Raw genomic sequence first — 17,506 nt, forward strand, 5'->3', positions numbered from 1 at the left:
GGTGCAATTAATGATTAGTTTTCTTAATAATTTTTAATTAGGAGTCAGAGAGATTAAAGTGAAGTCGTTGGTAAAGAAGCAGTTGTCAGTCTTGTTAGCAGAAGAGAGCAATGTGTAGTTGTTGAGTCTCCTAGTCACCGTCTTATTTCAGAGATGGACAGCATGGCCTTCCCTCTTTATATTCTGGGAATATCTCTGATGTTCCTTGGGAACCTCTGGGCTAGCTGTTAGCTGTGAGCTGTCACTTTGGAGTTTCTCACTTTCTCAAAATTCTGAACATTAATCAAAATGAATCTGGTTTGCAGGCCCTGACTTTCCCCCTAGTGACTTAGAGAGACGTCAGCATTTAAGGTGGTGTCTGCTGAGAGCTGATCACATTTTTAGTGACTGATGTCACCAGAACTAGATAAAGGGGTGTCTGAGGGATGCCCTGCAGCTATTGACCACAGTGGCTATAAGGGGAGAGGGACTGGGCACAATTTTATTAATAAGTCTGAGGATTCCTTTAGATTTTACCAACTTTTTCCTTATGCCAGGTGAACACAGTTTCCAATGGAAAGAACTTCTTTTCCCCAGATAAGATTAGTTGGGATACCAGAAACTTTTAATGGTTTCTGAGATGGAGTCATTAACATAAACAAAATAACTGGATCACAAATTGTCAAAATGCATCCCTCACACATCAGTGCAACTTCTCCTCTAACTGTTGATGGCTCAAGTCTTTCTGAACACATTAATCTTGGGGTGAGAACTTGGGAGATAAACACAGTCATGTTCTTTACAAATAAGGAGCCTTCCTGACAGTAGAAGTCACAAAGAAAGAAGACCATGGGCCTCTTCCCTTTGAATTGTTTTCCCTCTTGCTATGTTACTGCTTGAGCTTCCTTTGTGGGCTCCATAGTATCTCTGTTCTTTCCACTACTCATAAAAACACCACAGGGTAGGCTCCAGAGTGACCACTGCCAAGCCCCAGCTCTGCCAGCAGGCCCCCATCTTCTCATGATTCTGTGGGCTTCTGTTTCCTGGCATCTCTCTTCTTCCTGGCATCTCTCTTCGTCTCCCTAGGCTCTTGGTGAATTTGTACTGGTGGAAAAAGATGTCAACATTAGTAAGAAAGGAAAGATTTACAGCCTGAATGAGGGCAATGCTAAGTATTTTGACAGGGCCGCCACTTAATATGTGCAGAAAAAGAAATTCCCTGAGGTGAGTGAAGAAAGCCCAGGTGGGTCGTAGGGAGAATGTTGTCTCCATGGGGTCCTGTTTGGGTGGTGGCTTCTGGGGGCCTTGCCAAAAGAGGCTGGAGCCACTGTTCATAGCTCTGGTCAGTATGAGAATGGCAGACTCTGCCTTTCTTCATAAGCAATCAGTATCTTTTATAGCTAAAATTTACCTTCTAAAGATAATACTTCCCTTTACATTTAAGTTGTTCCAGGAGAAATTGTTTATAACAAAAGTTAGAGGAATAACACTTGCAAAACTCAGAGCTCAGGCCAGAATCTCTCTTAAGTCATTTGTTTAAGCTCCAACCTATAGGTTCACTCACTCAGTTGCATTTGCTTTTCGAAGGAATAATTAATTACACAAGAGAACTTCAAAAAGTTCATGGAAAAAAATGAAATTAAAAGATAAAAATAAAAAATATAAAATTTATTTCTCAACATAAGCTCCACTGAGCTCAAGACACTTTTGTAAGGGTTTATACCAGCCATTTAGTCCAACCCTAAACCCAAGGTCCTGGGAATTTAACCCTGCCAAGGCGGTCTTTTTTATGTTATTTGCTCAAGAAAAATGGATGCCCTTTAAAGGTTTTTTAATATTAGAAAACAAGAAGAAGCCAGAAGGAGCCAAATCAGGGCTGTAGTTATATTCCATTAAAACTCTTGCAAAATTCCCTTGTTTATTAAATTAATGAGAGGAATGAGCAGAGCATTGCTGTGATGGAGAACTCTCTGGTGAAGCCTTCCTGGGCTTTGTCTGCTAAAACTGTGGCTTTCTCAGAACACTCTCTTAATAAGCATATGTGGGCCAAGGAGCCCCAGTGTTGTGAAAATGAATGGCCGTGATTAGTCAAGGCCAAATCATATCCTGCACCTTCAGAGGCTCTTGCTTTCCTCCCCCAAGTTATGCCCATCTCTAGTTACCCATCCGTCCATCCATCCATCCATCCATCCATCCATCCATCCATCCATTCTTATATCCCTTCCTCCCTCCCTCCCTCCTATCTATCTATCCATCCATCCTCCTTCCTATCTATCTATCTATCTATCTATCTATCTATCTATCCATCCATCCATCCATCCATCCATCCTCCTTCCTATCTATCTATCTATCTATCTATCTATCTATCTATCTATCTATCTATCCATCCATCCATCTATCTATCCTTAACTGAGAGATTTCTCACAGCTTTTCTTTCTAGAGCAAAGGTAAGTTGAAGAGTAGCAACACCTGCCTCTGTTATGTGGAGTCATTCTGGGCTTGAAAACTAGGAATTTAGAGATGTAAGTTCTATCTCTAGTTCCTGGTAGTTCACTGTGTGTCTTCTGAAAGATTCTTTCTGTATTTAAATGTTTTGGTTTCATGACTTAACGTTTTCTCCAAATATAAAAATTGTGTGTGTTCATGTGTAACACGTGGAAGGCACCAAAAAAATAAAATGTAAACAAAAACCATGTGTACGTGTCTTCACTCTCAGTAACCCCACTGTGAACGTCATCATACATCTCTCTAGGTTTTGTTTTCTTGCAAATGTGCTTACATAGTTATCAAATGTAATCCAATCTACTTCACGAGTATTTCCTAGTTATTAAAAATTCTTCAAAAGCACATTACTGTACCATAACGTATTTAATCATTCTCAGGTTGTTCCACACTTAGCCTGTGTCTAGCTTTTCACTCCATAAAAAAATGTTGCCGTGAGCCCCTTTGTGCCTCGTCTTTGCTGATCTGAAAATTGCCTTAGAAGGTATTCCTAGAAGTAGGATTTCTGGTAAAATAGAATTGTGGATCCTCACCTTAGTCTTCACTGTTAATTCAGTCCAAGGTGTTTCATCTTGGATCCAATAAAGTGCTAAGTAACTAAAATACCAGAAGATTTGGTAATTTCTTTCCTGTAGTATGGTTTCAAGGGATGCAACTAGAGGATAATATAATATAATGATGTTCACTATAATTATGAGTTGGAGATAATAATAATAACAGTTAACACTTGCTGGGTGAGTAATAGGTGGTAAGCCCTGTTTTAAGTGTTTTACACGTATTAACTCCTTTATTCTCATAACAACTCTTGGAGGCAGGTACAGATGGGGAAGATGAGGCACAGAGGGGTTCAATTACTTATCCAAGGTAAGTGGCTGAGCCAGGATTCAAACCCAAGCATTCTGGCTGCCAACCCGTACCCTTAACCACAACATGACCCTGCTTGGAAACAATCAAGTGGGGAAGAACCCTCATCTCCCACACACTGGGTTGCATGGCTTAGGGCTTCCTAACCTGCAGGGAGATAGCGCCTCCTCCTTGCTGGCTGCGGAGTTTCTGCCTCCTTCAGCTTGGTTCCTTTTCCTGCTTTACGGGCTGTGCGCCTGCTGGGTGTGGGCAGGACAAAAGCCCAGATGAAGAACACCCAATTCTGTATCTGGAAGGGAAGAGGAATATGTATTAGGTTGTTCTCAGGAATCTGCTGGAAGGGGGATGGAGGGAGGAAATGAGTGAGAAAACATTGCTTCAGGGGTTTGGTATTTTGTGTTCTCATTTTCGTTTTTGACAATTAGAGCATGAGGCTTGCCTAATTAGCAGTAATAGTTCCTTACACTTTTCACAAATTCCACCTGGTGCAACGCCAGATGTGATCTATAAAATCAGAGTTCCTAGAGATGACAGGTCTAGTGGTAATGAATTCCCTCAGTATTTGCTTTTCTGCAAAAGATCTTATTCTCCTTTGCCAATGAAGCTTTGTTTGGCTAGATATGAAAGTCTTGGTTGGAGTTTCTTTTAAGAATGTTGATCATTCCCTATGACTCATGGGGAATGGACCTCTGCTGAGAGGTCCACTGTTAGTTTAATGGGCTTTCATTTGTAGGTGACCTGACCCTTCTCTCTAGCTGCTTTTAACATTTTTCTTTCATTTCAAGCTTGGAGAATCTGATGATTATGTGTCTTGTGGATGATCTTCTTGTAAAGTATCTTACGAGGGTTCTCTGCATTTCCCGAATTTTCTTTTTTTTTTTTCTTTTCTTTTTTTTTTTTTTTTTTTTTTTTTTAGCTGGCAAAGCCGAATTTTCTGTTGGCCTCTCTAGCTGAGTTGGCGAAGTTCTCATGGGTGATAACCCCAAGTATGTTTTCCAAGTTGTTTCCATTCTCTCCATCTCTTTCAGAGACACCAATGACTCATAGATTGGGTCGTTTTACAGAATCCCATATTTCTCAGAGGTTTTTTTTTTTCATTCCTTTTTATTCTTTTTTCTTTATTCTTGTCTGTCTTATTTCAGAAAGCCAGTCTTCAAGCTCTAGGATTCTTTCCTCAGCTTCATCTATTGTGCTATTAATACTTGCGATTGCATTATGAAATTCCTGTAGTGTGTTTTTCAGCTCTATCAGGTTGATTACATTCTTTTTCATATTGGCTATTCGGTCTGTCAGCTCCTGTATTGTTTTATTGTGATTCTTAGCATCCTTGGTTTGGGTTTCAGCATTCTCCTTAATCTTGATGATCTTCATTCCTGTTCGCATTCTGAATTCTGTTTCTGTCACGTCAGTCATCTCAGCCCAGTTCAGAACCCTTGCTGGAGAGGTGACACAGAAAGAAGGCACACAGGCTGAGTTGGCAGCGTTCTTGCACTCATTCTTTCTCATCTGTGTGGGCTAATGTTCCTTCAGTCTTTGAAGTGCTGTCCTTTGGATGGGGTTTTTTTTTCTTTTATCCTATTTGATAACCTTGGGGGTTTGATTGTGGTACAAGGTGGGTTCAGTGGACTGGCTTTGTTTCTGGAAGATTGTAGGGGGTCAAAGCTCAGCTCCCAACTTCTGGACTGCGTGCTCTAATACTGGACTTCTACTGGGCCGACTTTGTTCCCAGTCTCCTTGATGTTAGGAATCCACTGTGCAGGGGGTACAGAGGTTCTCCCAGATAGCTGGTCACAACACTTGTATGGGTGGTGCCAGCCAAAGCGCTTCATAGGGTGGTGGCAGTGGAATCTGTCCTTGTTTGCATGTGCCAGCAGCAGTGGCAGTGGCACTGTGGAGGGGTGCATGCTTGTCCATTGTGGTGGGGTGCTAGTGGGTGCTGGGTTGCCGGCCTCTGTGCAGGTGTTCACAGCAGTGGCAGAGGCAGCATGGTGTCAGGAGGAAGGGCACCCCAGCTGGTGTCTTACGTGTGTTTGCACTGGTGATGGTGTTAGCATGTGAATGGGGTGCTGGTGGGTGCAGGAGTGTGTGTGTCCTCTGTGTGTGTTCCTGTGGGTGGCAGTGACCACTCAGGGGGACGTGTGTCCATTATTCTCCATGCCTAGTTTCAGGCTGGTGGTAGCTTGGTGCAGAGGTGGGGCATTAGTGGGGGCAAGGTCTACCCATACACACATGCTCTGGCAAAGCCATATGGAGGGAGTGGCTGTGGGCAAGTGTATGCAGGCAAAGCAGCACAGGGGAGGCTGCAATCGGGGGAGGGCATGGGCAGGCTGGTGTGTCTGTGGGGCTACTCTGCTGGAGCTCTTTGCTGGTCAGGTATAGTCTGCCAGCACAGGAGCTATGATGTGGAGCCCTAGGAGGTACCCTCTGTGGGCACCCAAGGCTGCACTACAAGAAGGCGTGGCCAGACTAGGGCCCTGGGAGAGACCAGGAGACTGAGGGATGCTCTGGTCGGACTGGCCCTGTCTCATGGACCACCCTGCAGAGTTCAGGTCCCACAGTTCTCCTAGGCCTTAAGACTCTTATAGGAGCAAGTTGAACTTTAGGGGGATGGGTGTCCCTGGCTATGCTCCACTAGAGAAGCTCCTGCAACAAACTCTCTGGGCTCCACACTGGCTGGAGTTCTGCCCCTACCCCTTCTCTAAGCAGCTTTCCCTGCCAACTCAAGTGTCCATGGTGGTTGAGGGGCCTCCTCCTGTCAGGGTTCCAGATGCCCATGACAAGATTGGGATACTCCTTGCCAGTTCAGCTCACCCCTTCTCCAGGAACCAGAGATGGTGTTTTGAGAAGGAGCTCATAGTCAATAGTAGATAGTGCTGCTTAGAAGTTAAGTATAGTGTCCATAGGCTATGGTGGTGCATTGGTGACCTTGGGGGAAGTGTGTTCCACTGGAGTGATGGGATGGAAGTCGAGGAGCAGTGGGCAGAAGAACTGGGGGAGGTGGTGATGTGGAGGTGGTGATGTGCACACCTCCACGCCTCTATGAAATGTGGCAGTGGGGAATCCCAGGATGGAACTAGAGTCTGATATGGGGCCTTTGGATGAATTTCTAATCAAATGGGATATAGTTGAGCTGATGGACTGAGGCTGAAAGAGAAGTTGAAGTATGTCAAAAGAAGAGATGGGGGAAGATGGATGTCACTGAGTCTGTGAGAGGCAGAAAGGGGAGGAATCAGAAGACAAGAAGAGGATGGGCTTTGGGTAGGAGTTGGACACCACTTCCGTTATAACAGGAGGAAAGGCAGGATATTTACTCAACACCTGTGACTGGCAAATAAGGAACATGGTCCCATCTCCAGGAAGCTGCAGTCTAGTTGGAGTGGCAAGACATTACAACAAAAAAAGAATAATTCAGTGTGTGATAAGTCTACAGGGCCCAAGTACTATAGAACTGTGTAAGCATTTACAAGAAATACTTCAAGTTAGGTTTTACTTATGTGAAACCTCACTGCAAATCAAGGAAGGTTGAGGTCCCTTATGAGGCCTCATTGGCTTTGTTCAGAGATTTCTCAGGCTTGGTTTCCATCTTAACTTACTTTAATGGTTTGTTGGTAACACACACATACACACACACACAGACAGTTTCTAACCAAAACACCTTGAGAAGACATCAGTTCACATTTGATCTTATTGGCATTTACTCAGTTCTTGATCCATTACTCACTCTAGTTTGTGTTCAAGTCTTTAAAGTCTGGACATGTTATTTTACCAAAGTATTAGTTTTGCAGCTTGCTTTGCTTGTCATTACTTATTAACCCCAAGCATTTTTGGAACACAAAACACTTGATGGCTGCCCTAAGGAATTTGCTGTCTCCCTGTGCACTGTCAGAGAATTATTAGACTAGAGAAAGAAATCATAGATGGATCACTGAATGGGGAAAACCAAACCTGCCCAGGGAGCAATGTAATAATATTGTCATGCCTTACCTCTTATGCCTACTCTAAGGAACATCATGACTTTTGACTTATTTCTCTCTGGTCAAACATCCTTTTTATTACACATGTGAGTAGTGGAATTGAGATTTACAAATAAGTTGTTTTATTTCTTTAAATAATTGCTAAAGGTGTTTAAGATTTTGCCACGGATAAACACTGCATGCAGTAAGAGCCGAGTAGTCATTATTTAAGGAAGTCTGCTTCTCAGGAAGCTAAAACGATTGTGAACCACAGTGATTCAAGCAGGAGCTTCAAGGAGCTACTAAAAAGCTGTTGTTCATGTAGACTTCCTCTTTCCTTCCTTCCTTCCTTCCTTCCTTCCTCTTTCCTTCCTTCCTTCCTTTCTTTCTTTCTTTCTTTTCTTTCCTTCTCTCTTTCTCTTTCCTTCTTTCTCTTTCCTTTCTCTCCCTTCCTTCCTTTCTTCATTCCTTCCTTCCTTCCTTCCTTTCCTTTCCTTTCTCTCCTTCTTTTCTTTCTTTCTCTTTATTTGTTTAGCTGCTCTCTTAAGATTGCTACAGGATATTGTCTCTTACTTTAAGTAGTCCTACATTTAATAAGTCCAATCACATGTTGACATTTAAGGGACTCATAATGAATGAAATGCACAATTGTATAATTGTTTCAATTTCTACACTAGTGGCTGGAGGATAGGGGGTCAGGAATGTAGAGGTCACCCCAACTGGATGTGTGATCCCAGAGCAGGTACTGACTAACCACGAAGGCTACTGAGTTTTGTCTCTTCTCTTTCTGCCTTCTAGGACAGCAGTGCTCCCTATGGGGTCAGGTATGTGAGCTCCATAGTGGTGGATATGCACCACATCTTGGTCTATAGAGAAATCTTCATGTACCCAGGTGACCAGAAGAGCCCTCAGGGCAAGGGAATTCTCCTTTGTCCACCAGCTGTGCATCCAGTCAGGGAGCAGGAGGAGCTCTCTCCTGTCATACCTGCTGTTTGGCTACTGCGCTGCTGCTCCTTGGCATGTCTGTGTGGTGGGCAGGGGAAGAGAAACCAGCTCTATTTCCCTTGAGTGAGCCTCCAGGCTGTGGTAGGTTTGAAGGAGAAGGCCGAAATTATGTGACTGGTGATTCTTACTGTCCTTCCCCTTCGGCCTCACACTCATCGTTCACCATGAGCCAGCTGTGTGTCTTATTTGCCACAGGCTGCGTCTGACTTTTAGCTTCAGCGCCAGCTGATTTGGGGTCATAGACCGCATAAGGAATCTAATGAAATTTATCAACACACTTGCCAGAAAAATGCATATAAGCATACACATTACATACACTACATGTTTAGAGGGTTTACAGATGCCCTGAAATCTACCCAAGAATCCCCTAGAGGAGTCGCACACCCCAGAATAGGAACTTCTGCTCAGAGCTCATCAAATATGACTGTAAATGTTGTTCCTGGAAGGTCTAACTGCAACTCAGCTCTATCCCATATCCATTAATTGCAGGGCAGAGGCCAGCGGCAGAAGTTGTAACTGACAATTTTCTTTTGCAGGGCCTGTGGCTGGCAGCTCTGGGTGGAGAAGATCTCCTTGATGCAAGAGCTGAAGGCTCTTCCCCAACATCAGCAAGCCTGGGGAGCTGAGCAGGTGTCTTTGTCCTGCACTTCCTGGGCCACCTTCTCTGGCAGCAGGGAGCAGCCCAGGGCGGGATCAAGGAGCACTCTTGGAGATGGGTCAGGCTTCTTTTTTTTTTTGAGACAGAGTCTTGCCCTGTCACCCAGGCTGTTGTGCAGTGGCACAATCTCGGCTCACTGCAAGCTCCGCCTCCCGGGTTCATGCCATTCTCCTGCCTCAGCCTCCCGAGTAGCTGGGACTACAGGCGCCCGCCACCACGCCCAGCTAATTTTTTGTATTTTTAGTGGAGACGGGGTTTCACCGTGTTAGCCAGGATGGTCTCGATCTCCTGACCTTGTGATCCTCCCGCCTCAGCTTCCTAGAGTGCTGGGATTAGAGGCGTGAGCCACCGCGCCCGGCCGGGTCAGGCTTCTTAAGGGGAAGGACCCCTGCAGCAGGGCTGTGTGAGCTGGGGACAGCAGGGCTGTGTGAGCTGGGGACAACACGGCCCTCCCAGCAGGAACTCACTGGAGACACCCAGGTCTTGTCAATCAAATTATTTTCTGTCAAACAGTTGGGATAAACAGTTCCCTCAAGGGGCCCCGGACAGCACCTGAAGGAACTGAGGTCTCCATGGGTCTCCAGGGTCCTGGATGTGGATGTCCTGCGGAGAGGAGGGGGTTTTTCTTGTCCTCCTGCTCCTGCGTCTCTACCTGACCCTCCTCCTCTATCACTGCTCTGGGCTTTCCTTGGGTCCTCACCTTGGTCTTATTCGGCAGCCTGGCTGGGATCGGAATCAGCTTCCTGGCCCCGGCCACCTGCTCCCGTGGTGAAGGCAGTTGGAGAGGGAACTGGCTGGGAGGAGGGATCCTCACCGAGCTGGGGTGTCCCAACATCGTGGAGTTGCGAGCAGACAGCACGGGTTTCTTCCTTGAGGGGAGCCCGCCGCCCACAGCACGCAGGACCCCCAGGGGGACGTCCGTGTCTGGCGGGAGAGGACACGGTTTCCTAGGGGCGCTGTAGAAGCTGACTGGAGAAGGCCCGCGGCTCTGCTGAGGGTTGAAGAGGAATCGGAAAGGGCCCGGGGTACGCGTGGGCGCCGCAGGCTGAGCCGGGCCAGGCTGAGAGGACTCACGGGCTATGGGAGCTTGTGAGCGACGGCCCGGCAGGGGTCTGCGGCGGGACCGGGGACGAAATATACTTAATAAATTGCCCATTTAGAGCAAGTTGTGCGGGTACGATGGCGAGAAAACGGTCAGTAATGGAGACGCTGCTCCGTAGTCGCCCACTTCTCTTTCGCCAGGCGCGCACTGGGCAGCTGAGCGCTTGTGACGTCCCAATGGGGCTGGTGACAGAACCAGGGCGTGCAGAAGCGCGCGGGAGCACCCCCGTCCTAGGGCGCCTACCAGAGGGGTCAAAGGGCAAAACGGAGAGCCCCACCCCCACCACTCCCGCCCCCGCAGGACCCAGAAGGACTCTCTCACACCTGGGGACATCCTGCTCCTGGGGACAGGTATGTGGCCTGTGATGGGCCCCTCTGTGGGGCTGTGGGGGATGCGGGGCTGACATATTAGAGCCCTTTCCGCCTGGCACCTGGCCTGGGCACTGCCTTGGCACCCAGTGGCCCTATATTGCCCGACCCTGTCCCCTGGGTTACAGGGCCAGAATCTGCTGGAAGCCCAGCACGGGCCCACCCGCATCCTGCCAGGTTCCCCCAGGGCTGCTCCAGTGCCTCTGTGCCGCCTGGAGCCAGGCCCGCCTTCTCCATGGCCGCCCTGGCCGCTAGGGCCACCAGTCCCGCTATGCAGGTTTCCAGGGAGAGAATGCGGTGCTCTGACCTGACTGGATGTTGCCCCTTACCACATCCCTTCCTGGCAGGCAGGGCCTCCACTTCTTTTCACAAATTTACCTAAGACCTTCCCGCAGGTCCTTCAGGTGGTCATGGCCCAGCTGGGCTTTGAACCCGGGCTGTGTGATTCCACAGCTGGCACTCTGGCCTGTGTGCCTGCCGATCATGGATACGGCACGTATTCTTATTTTTTCCTGTAGTCCTGGGGTACTTAGCACCGTGGCATATCTGTAATAAGCACATGCACACCTAGAAGGAGGCCTTCACTTCAACACGTAAGTTGACCATGGCCCACTCTGGGCTCCAGTCCTCTACAAAGATGTAGGGCAGGGACTACCCATTGTCAGCACAGCACCATCCCACATTGCTCTTCTAATGGAGCGTTCAGCCCAGATGTTTTTTCTTATCTAGTGGGAAGGATCCAAGTATGTAAAGCTTATGTTCTACATCAGCTTTGGTCTATCCTGAAAGAAATTCACCAGGGGAATTATTCCATATTGATAAGAAGCCAGTTTCTTTGGCCTTCCTGGAATATGTCTTGAAAGCAAATGTGTCATTTATTTGCAAGTTAATAGTGGAGCAATGTATTGGATTAAAATATGATCAACGAAATTTGGTCACTGTGAGCATGCCAGCTGGATCCACGCTTCACCACCCATTAACACCTAAATATAATTTCAGATCTTATGCCCAAGAGAAGGACATACTCTTGGGTGTCTGGACAAGGAGAACATGCATGAAAAATCAACAATTCTTCTTACCCATCAGGCAAGTGAACTCATGGAGCAAACCACGACCCCATAACTGGAGAGACAGAATAATACCAAAAGCCACAACTTACAGCCTCAGAAACCCACAGGTAGAGACCTCCACAGGAACAAGCAACTGGGTGGGGAAAGCAAAGTGCAACTGACAAATTGCTGGAGGCCCAGTGTGAACAAGGCTGAGAGTTAAAACTCTAGGAGTTTCCAGCCATAGAGAGGCCCCATGAGCTGTAAAGCTTCAATAGCTCTACTGGGTTCTGAAAGTGAAAAGGTGTGAAATATTGCATTTCTCTAATGATTAGTAATGTTGCATTACTCTGGTGGTTAGTAATTTTTTCCTTTTTTCTGGACACTTGTATGTCTTTTTTTTGAGAAGTGTCTGTTAATGTCTTTTGCCCATTTCTTGATGAGGCTATTTGGTTTTTAATTTTGTCTTGTTCAATTGTTTACGTTCCTTATAGATTCTGGATATTAGGGCTTTGTCAGATGCTTAGTTTGCAAATATATTCTCCCCTTCTGTAGGTTGTCTGCTTACTCTGTTGATAGTTCCTTTACTGTGCAGAAGCTCTTTCATTTAATTAGGTCCCACTTGTCAATTTTTGTATTTGTTGCAATTGCTTTTGAGGATATAGTCATAAATTCTTTGCCAATGCTGATGTGCAGAATGCTGTTTTCTAGGTTTTCTTCTAGGGTTCTTGTATTCTGAGGTCTTACATTTGAATCTTTAATCCATCATGGTTACTTTTTGTATATGGTGAAAGGTAGGGGTCCAGTTTCAGTCTTCAGCATATGGCTAGCCAGATATCTCGGGAACATTTATTGACTAGGGAGTCCTTTCCTCTTTGTTTATTTTTGTCAACTTTGTTGAAGATCATATGGCTATAGGTGTTCGGCTTTATTCTTGGGTTCTCTATTCTGTTCCATTGGTCTGCATGTTTGTTTTTGTACCAGTACCATGCTGTTTTGGTTACTGTAGCCTTATAGTATAATTTGAAGTCTGGTAGCATGATGCCTCTGGCTTTGTTCTTTTTGCTCAGGATTGCTTTAGCTATTCAGACCCTTTATTAGTTCCACATAAATTTTAGAATAGTTTTTTTAGGTCTGTGAAAAATGATGTTGGTAGCTTGATAGGAATCATATTGAATCCATAGATTGCTTTGGGCAGTATGGCCATTTCATCAATATTGATTCTTCAAATTAATGAGCATGGAATGTTTTTCCATTTGTTTGTGTCATCTCTGATTTCTTTCAGCAGTGTTTTGTAGTTCTTGTAGAGATCTTTTACCTCCTTGGTTAGATGTATTCTTACATATTTATTTATTTATTTGTTTTTGACTATTGTAAATGGGATTGCTTGCTTTATTGGGTTTTCAGCTTGATTGTTATTGTTATATAGAAATGCTACTTTTTTTGTACATTTGTGTTATGTCCTTAAACTATATCGAAAGCATTTATTAGTTCCAGGATTCTTTTGGTGGAGTCCTTAGGATTTTCTAGATGTAGAATCATATAGTTTAACTTCTTTTCTTATTTGGATGCCTATTATTTCTTTCTCTTGCTTGATTGCTCTGGCTTGGACTTCTTGTTATGTCAATTTTATCTGAATTTTTAAAACAATGTATTAGAGATAAAAATAAACCTATCTACAACATGAGTAATAATTGCAGACCAGGGGTTACGAACCTTCAGAATCGTCATTTGAATCTTTTTTTGGGGGGGCGGGGGGAGGTCACTAACTGACTTTTTCTCATCCATGCTCAGGATGCGCATTGAGCACTCTTCATCTAACAGCCCTGACCCATGCAGAACCTGCACCCAAGAATCAAGCTCAGGCTTTTTGGCCACTTCTGGTTTAACCTCTGGCCCCTTTATGACTGCACTGATAACTCGAGGAGGAGTCTGGCCAGATGCCTGCTGAGTAGGCACTGAGAGTCTCATTACAGGTGTACCATGGGCTACTGAAAAAGGGGTAAGTGCTCTCACAGCCAATGGTGTTCCAACAATGTTAATGCTTCCTGATCCAGTTAAATTTGACTTTGTCTACAGTCGACACCGTGCAAGCTGTGTAGCTGAGATGGTAATAATTTTGACAGGCTGCATGGCGATTTTGTCTCGGTTTTCAGTAGCAGCTGGCATCATAGTAGGGATTATCTGAATGACTACCTTTGGAGAGGTCACTGTTGTTGGACTAGTGCTGGTTATTAATGATGCACCTGCATTGACTGACTGAACTGCCACAGTTGAAATGTTCTGACCCAGTGATGTCATTACAACAGTACTTGCATTGCCACACGAACCGTCCTTGGAGCTGCTGTTGCTGATACAGATTCAGTGGTAGCTGGAAACCTGCATGAAGCATCGTGACCAGGGGAAGTGATATTGACGACTTTAGCTACACCCTTCTCTGCACTGGGTAGCCTTCTCCACCTCAAATCAGCTAGGCTTAATAATAGTTACAATTGGCATTAATCAGCTGCACCTAGCATTTCTACATGTCTGCACCCACGCTTTCTTTAAAGTGTTTATAAGGGATGAATTTTTTCCCCCACAAACAGAGGATGTTGCTTTCAGGAGACTTTCTGCAGACAGTGACACTTATTCCAATGATTTTTCGTCAGTAGCTCCTGCTAAATCTTCATTACAGGTTTCACTTCTGTCATCATCTATGACCACTATGTTTTTGGGTATATCCTTGAACTGATATACAAGCCTCTGTCCTTCGACCTTTGCAAGAATTCCCCTTTGGTAGCTTTGCAAGAATACCCCTTTGGTAATAGTATCTCAAAGCTTGTTCCATAGTTTCATAGTTCATGTCTGGTTTGTTCTTATGCTTTCCCCAAAGCTTACAGACAGCCTTTGAATCCACCAGCCTGAATATGCCTTTTTCTCTCGGAATCCATTTAATATACTGAGGACAAGTATTTTTATCTTTAAATAGATATAAAAGAAACTCCTACAAATATGTTTCCTTTTCCTTCTCTCGGTTTTTTTTTATACCTGACTCAGGAGACTCGCTGGAAATTGGTGGTTGTTGGGTCTTTGGTTTACGGCCAACTTTTTTCCTTTTCATTGGTTCATGGTTATCTGGTGAGGTAGGAATAGGAGAGGTATCCATTGGTTCAGATCCCTCAGTTGACATCTCCACTACAGTTTCTGTAATGACATCTGGCCTCATAGCAACATGGATAAATTCAGGACTTCTTGAATCCCTCAAGTAGGTAGGAGATTCCATAGGAAGCAAGGCTTCAGCAGCTTCAATTCTCTTTTGGAGTCATATTCAAAATAATCTTGCTCAGGTGAATGTCTTAAAGCATTTCTGCTGTTTTCCTCTAGTAGCTTCATATTTTGGGGTCTTATATTTATGTCTTTAATCCATTTGAGTTTATTTTCCTATCTGGTGGAGGATAGAAATCCAGTTTCATTCTGTGTGTGCACATCCCATTTTCCAAGCACCATTTGTTGAAGAGTCTGTCCTGTTTGCAATGTGTGCTCTTGCCTTGGCACTTTGTCAAAAATCAGTTGGCTGTAGATGCATGGAGTTATTTCTGGGCTTTCTGTTCTGTCCCTTTCGTCTATTTGTCTTTATGCTAATGCCATCCTGTTTAGGTTATTATAACTTTGTAGTGTATTGTGTATTTTGAAGTCAGGCAATATGATGTTTGGAGCTTACTTTCTTTTTTTTCTTCTCCAGATTGCTTTGACTATTTGGGGTCTTTTTTGATTCCATATGAGGTTTAGGATTGTTTTTCCTATCTCTGTTAAGAGTGTCACTGGTATTTTGATAGAGATTTCATTGAATCTGTAGATAGCTTTGGGTAAGACTGGCATCTTAAAAATACTAGTTTTTTCTAATGCAAGAACACAGGACATCTTTCCATTTATTTGCATGCTCTTAATTTCTTTTATCAATATTTTTTACCTTTCAAAGCAGAGGTCTTTCAGCTGCTGGTTAAATTTATTTTTAGGCATCTCATTTTTTGTGGCTATTTTCTATGGAATCATTTTCTACATTTTCTTTTCAGATAGTCCATTATTGGTGTATACAAGTGCTACCAATTTCTGTATTTTGTCTTTGTATCCTGCAACTTTACTGAATTCATTTATGTTAACAGGTTTTTTTCAGTGGAATCTTCAGCATTTTCTGTATATACGAGTATAAATCTAGAGAAAAGTAAACTCTCATACACTGGTGGTGGAAATATAAATTAACAAAGCCACTGTGGAGAACAGTTAGGAGGTTCCTCATAAAACTACAAATAGAGCTACCATACAAATCAGTGATCCCACTGCTGGGTGTATACATAAAAGAAAGGAAATCAGTATATTGAAGAGAAGTCGGCACTCCCCTGTTTACTGCAGCACTGTTCCCAATAACTAAGATTTGGAGGAACCCTAAGTGTCCATCACTAGATGAAGGGGTAAAGAGAATGTGGTGTATATACACAATGGAGGACTATTCAGCCGTAAAAAGGAATGAGATTCTGTCATTTGCAACAATATGGATGGAACTGGAGGTCATTATGTTAAGTGCAACAAGCCAGGCACAGAAAGACAAACGTGGCATTTTCTCACTTATTCATGGGATCTAAAAATCAAAACAATTGAGCTGATGGGCATAGAGAGCAGAAGAATGGTTGCCAGAGGCTGGGAAAGGTAGTGGAAGGGGATTGGTAGGGGCGGGTGGGGATAGTTAATGGGTATTTAAAAAATTACAAAGAATTAATAAGACCTACTATTTGATAGGAGAGTAGAGTGACTATAGTCAAAAATAAAGTAATTGTACATTTAAAAATAACTTAAGAAGTATACTTGGATTTTTGTAACAGAAAGGATAAATGCCTGAGGGAATGGATACCACATTCTTCGTGATGTGATTATTATCCATTGCATGCCTGCATCAAAACATCTCATGTACCCCATAAATATATGCACCTACTATGTACCCACAAACATTAAAAAACTAAAAATAAAAGAAAAATAAAAAGAGATGCATCCTTTGGTTCCTGAAGCATGGAGGTGCTGCTGTGAGGTGCAGGAACTCCTTGTGGCAGCCACAGCTAGAGTGAGGTGGATGGAGATGCTGGTGATGGAGAGTGGAGTCCTGGTGAGCTGCAGAGAAGGCCGCTGGCACCCGTGCTGGCGAGATGCCTTATGCTGGGGTCAGGGTGGCCTTAGGCCAGGCTCTGCCTCTGCCCATTCCAGCTGTGTGAGAGGCTGGTGGAGATCAGCCTCCTCACACCCATTTCTCTTCCTGGGCCTGTAGAAAGACTACATTTCCCAGCCTCTCTTGCTTTTAGGTGAGGGCCAGAGGTTTTGTCAAATGGGGTGGGGGTAGGATTACATCTAGGTTGACCCCCAATGCTCAATCCTTCATCCTCTCTCTTCCCTTCTGAGCCACCTCTGAAGCCGTGCATTTTAGAGACAGAGTCACGACTCGGCAGGAGCCTGGAGGCCTGAGCCATTTACCCTGTTGCTATCAGCCTGGCATGGGAAGGAGAAACAAACCTTTGCTGTATTAAGTCACTGGGGTTTCAGGCTTATTTATTGCTGCAGCATAACCAATGCTATCCTGACTAGGGTAGACTGAGCTTGGCAACATTTTTAACCTCTCTGAGTCTCTCCCTTTCTTCATTTGCAAAATGTTAATTGTAATATCTGTTGTACTCAAGGCCATCTTTGCTGTAGGTAACAGAAACCCATTCATTCTGGCTGAAGCAGAAAGGGAATTTGTTGGAATATTTCAGGGGACTCATGAAATCCAGCAGCCACTGCCTTCCTAGCCTCAAGGACATATCCTTCATGTCCCAGCATTGTCATCCAATCCACTGTGTCTCTGTGTCTCACAGCAAGTTCCAGAAGAAAAAATCGGATTGTCTTAGTTCGTGTCAAGTCAGCTGTAGCCAGAGACCAGGGTCGCAGAAGACAAATGTGGCCTTGGGATTTCTTATGAGCAGGGTGCACTTTTCTGTTAGCTGGGTATCAGGAGGGAGAGG

General features: G+C 44.5%; 1 protein-coding gene, 1 long non-coding RNA gene and 1 pseudogene across 9 annotated transcripts in view; 1 reads left to right on the forward strand and 2 right to left on the reverse strand.

Moving 5' to 3' along the window:
* Positions 1–10,256, reverse strand: LOC105498976 (nuclear pore-associated protein 1-like). 2 transcript variants are annotated; one of them, XM_071077593.1, is made up of 3 exons: positions 9,776–10,256; positions 3,493–3,634; positions 1–1,083 (listed from the first exon to the last, which is right to left on the reverse strand). In XM_071077593.1, exons 1-3 carry the CDS (start codon positions 10,115–10,117, stop codon positions 998–1,000), a joined length of 570 nt encoding a protein of 189 aa, XP_070933694.1. In that variant the 5' UTR covers positions 10,118–10,256; the 3' UTR covers positions 1–997. The 2 variants fall into 2 exon arrangements, with proteins under 2 accessions (XP_070933694.1, XP_011769667.2); XM_011771365.2 differs by having other exon boundaries at positions 3–1,083; positions 9,662–10,253.
* Positions 10,257–10,305: 49 nt separating this feature from the next.
* LOC105498783 (uncharacterized) overlaps positions 10,306–17,506 on the forward strand; it is a 29,894-nt gene continuing 22,693 nt past the window's right edge. For all 7 annotated transcript variants that reach the window (XR_011612356.1, XR_011612358.1, XR_011612355.1 and 4 more), the window contains exons 1-2: positions 10,306–10,413; positions 11,431–11,608. This is a non-coding gene — a long non-coding RNA (uncharacterized lncRNA). The remainder of the gene's footprint in view (positions 10,414–11,430; positions 11,609–17,506) is intronic.
* LOC105498974 (ETS-related transcription factor Elf-2 pseudogene) lies at positions 13,491–15,239 on the reverse strand (annotated as a pseudogene).

Source organism: Macaca nemestrina, chromosome 14 (genome assembly GCF_043159975.1).
Source record: "Macaca nemestrina isolate mMacNem1 chromosome 14, mMacNem.hap1, whole genome shotgun sequence".
NCBI classification, from domain to species: Eukaryota; Metazoa; Chordata; class Mammalia; order Primates; family Cercopithecidae; genus Macaca; species Macaca nemestrina.